Source organism: Eimeria mitis, genomic scaffold (genome assembly GCF_000499745.2).
Source record: "Eimeria mitis Houghton genomic scaffold, Emh_scaff12739, whole genome shotgun sequence".
NCBI lineage: Eukaryota > Apicomplexa > Conoidasida > Eucoccidiorida > Eimeriidae > Eimeria > Eimeria mitis.
Window position 1 is genome coordinate 1 of NW_013568541.1, and position 531 is coordinate 531.

Below are 531 nucleotides of genomic sequence, written 5' to 3' on the forward strand. Positions count from 1 at the left end.
TCGGGCAGCCTTGTGAGGGTACTGGGGGTACATCAAGCCAGCCTGCTGCTGCTGCTGCTGCTGCTGCTGCAGCAGCAGCAGCAACAGCAGCAACAGCACTGTTTACTCTGAGAGAAGAAATGAATGCATGCGATAAACGCATGCAAAGCGCAGCAGAAGAACTCACAAAGACACTGCAGCTGCAGCAGGCTGTAGCTGCTTCTCACCACCAACACACAGCAGAGCTCTCACGCCTCCGGCTGCAGCAGCAGCAGCAGCAGCAGCAGCAGCAGCAGCAGCAGCAGCAGAAAGTGCAGCAGAAGGCGATGGAACTGAGAGGCGATATAGCTGAGGAGTCGATGCAGAAGCCGCAGCAGCTCAAGCCCGAAGAGCAGCAGAAAGGCTCCGCTGCAGCAGCAGCAGCAACAGCAGCAGCAGCAGCAACAGCAGCAACAGCAGCAGCAGCAGAAATAGAAAAAAACGATACAGCTGCAAGTAACCCCAAACCACGACCATCACCATCACCACCCTCCCCCCTCCCCCGACCCTCCT

General features: G+C 57.4%; 1 protein-coding gene across 1 annotated transcript in view; it reads left to right on the forward strand.

Annotated features, from left to right (window-relative positions):
- Positions 1 to 119: 119 nt before the first annotated feature.
- Positions 120 to 531, forward strand: part of EMH_0000340 (uncharacterized protein) — a gene marked incomplete at both ends in the record, with an annotated part of 532 nt that continues 120 nt past the window's right edge. The window contains one exon of the mRNA XM_013494755.1: positions 120 to 474. Coding sequence (XP_013350209.1) covers positions 120 to 474 — 355 coding nt within the window. The remainder of the gene's footprint in view (positions 475 to 531) is intronic.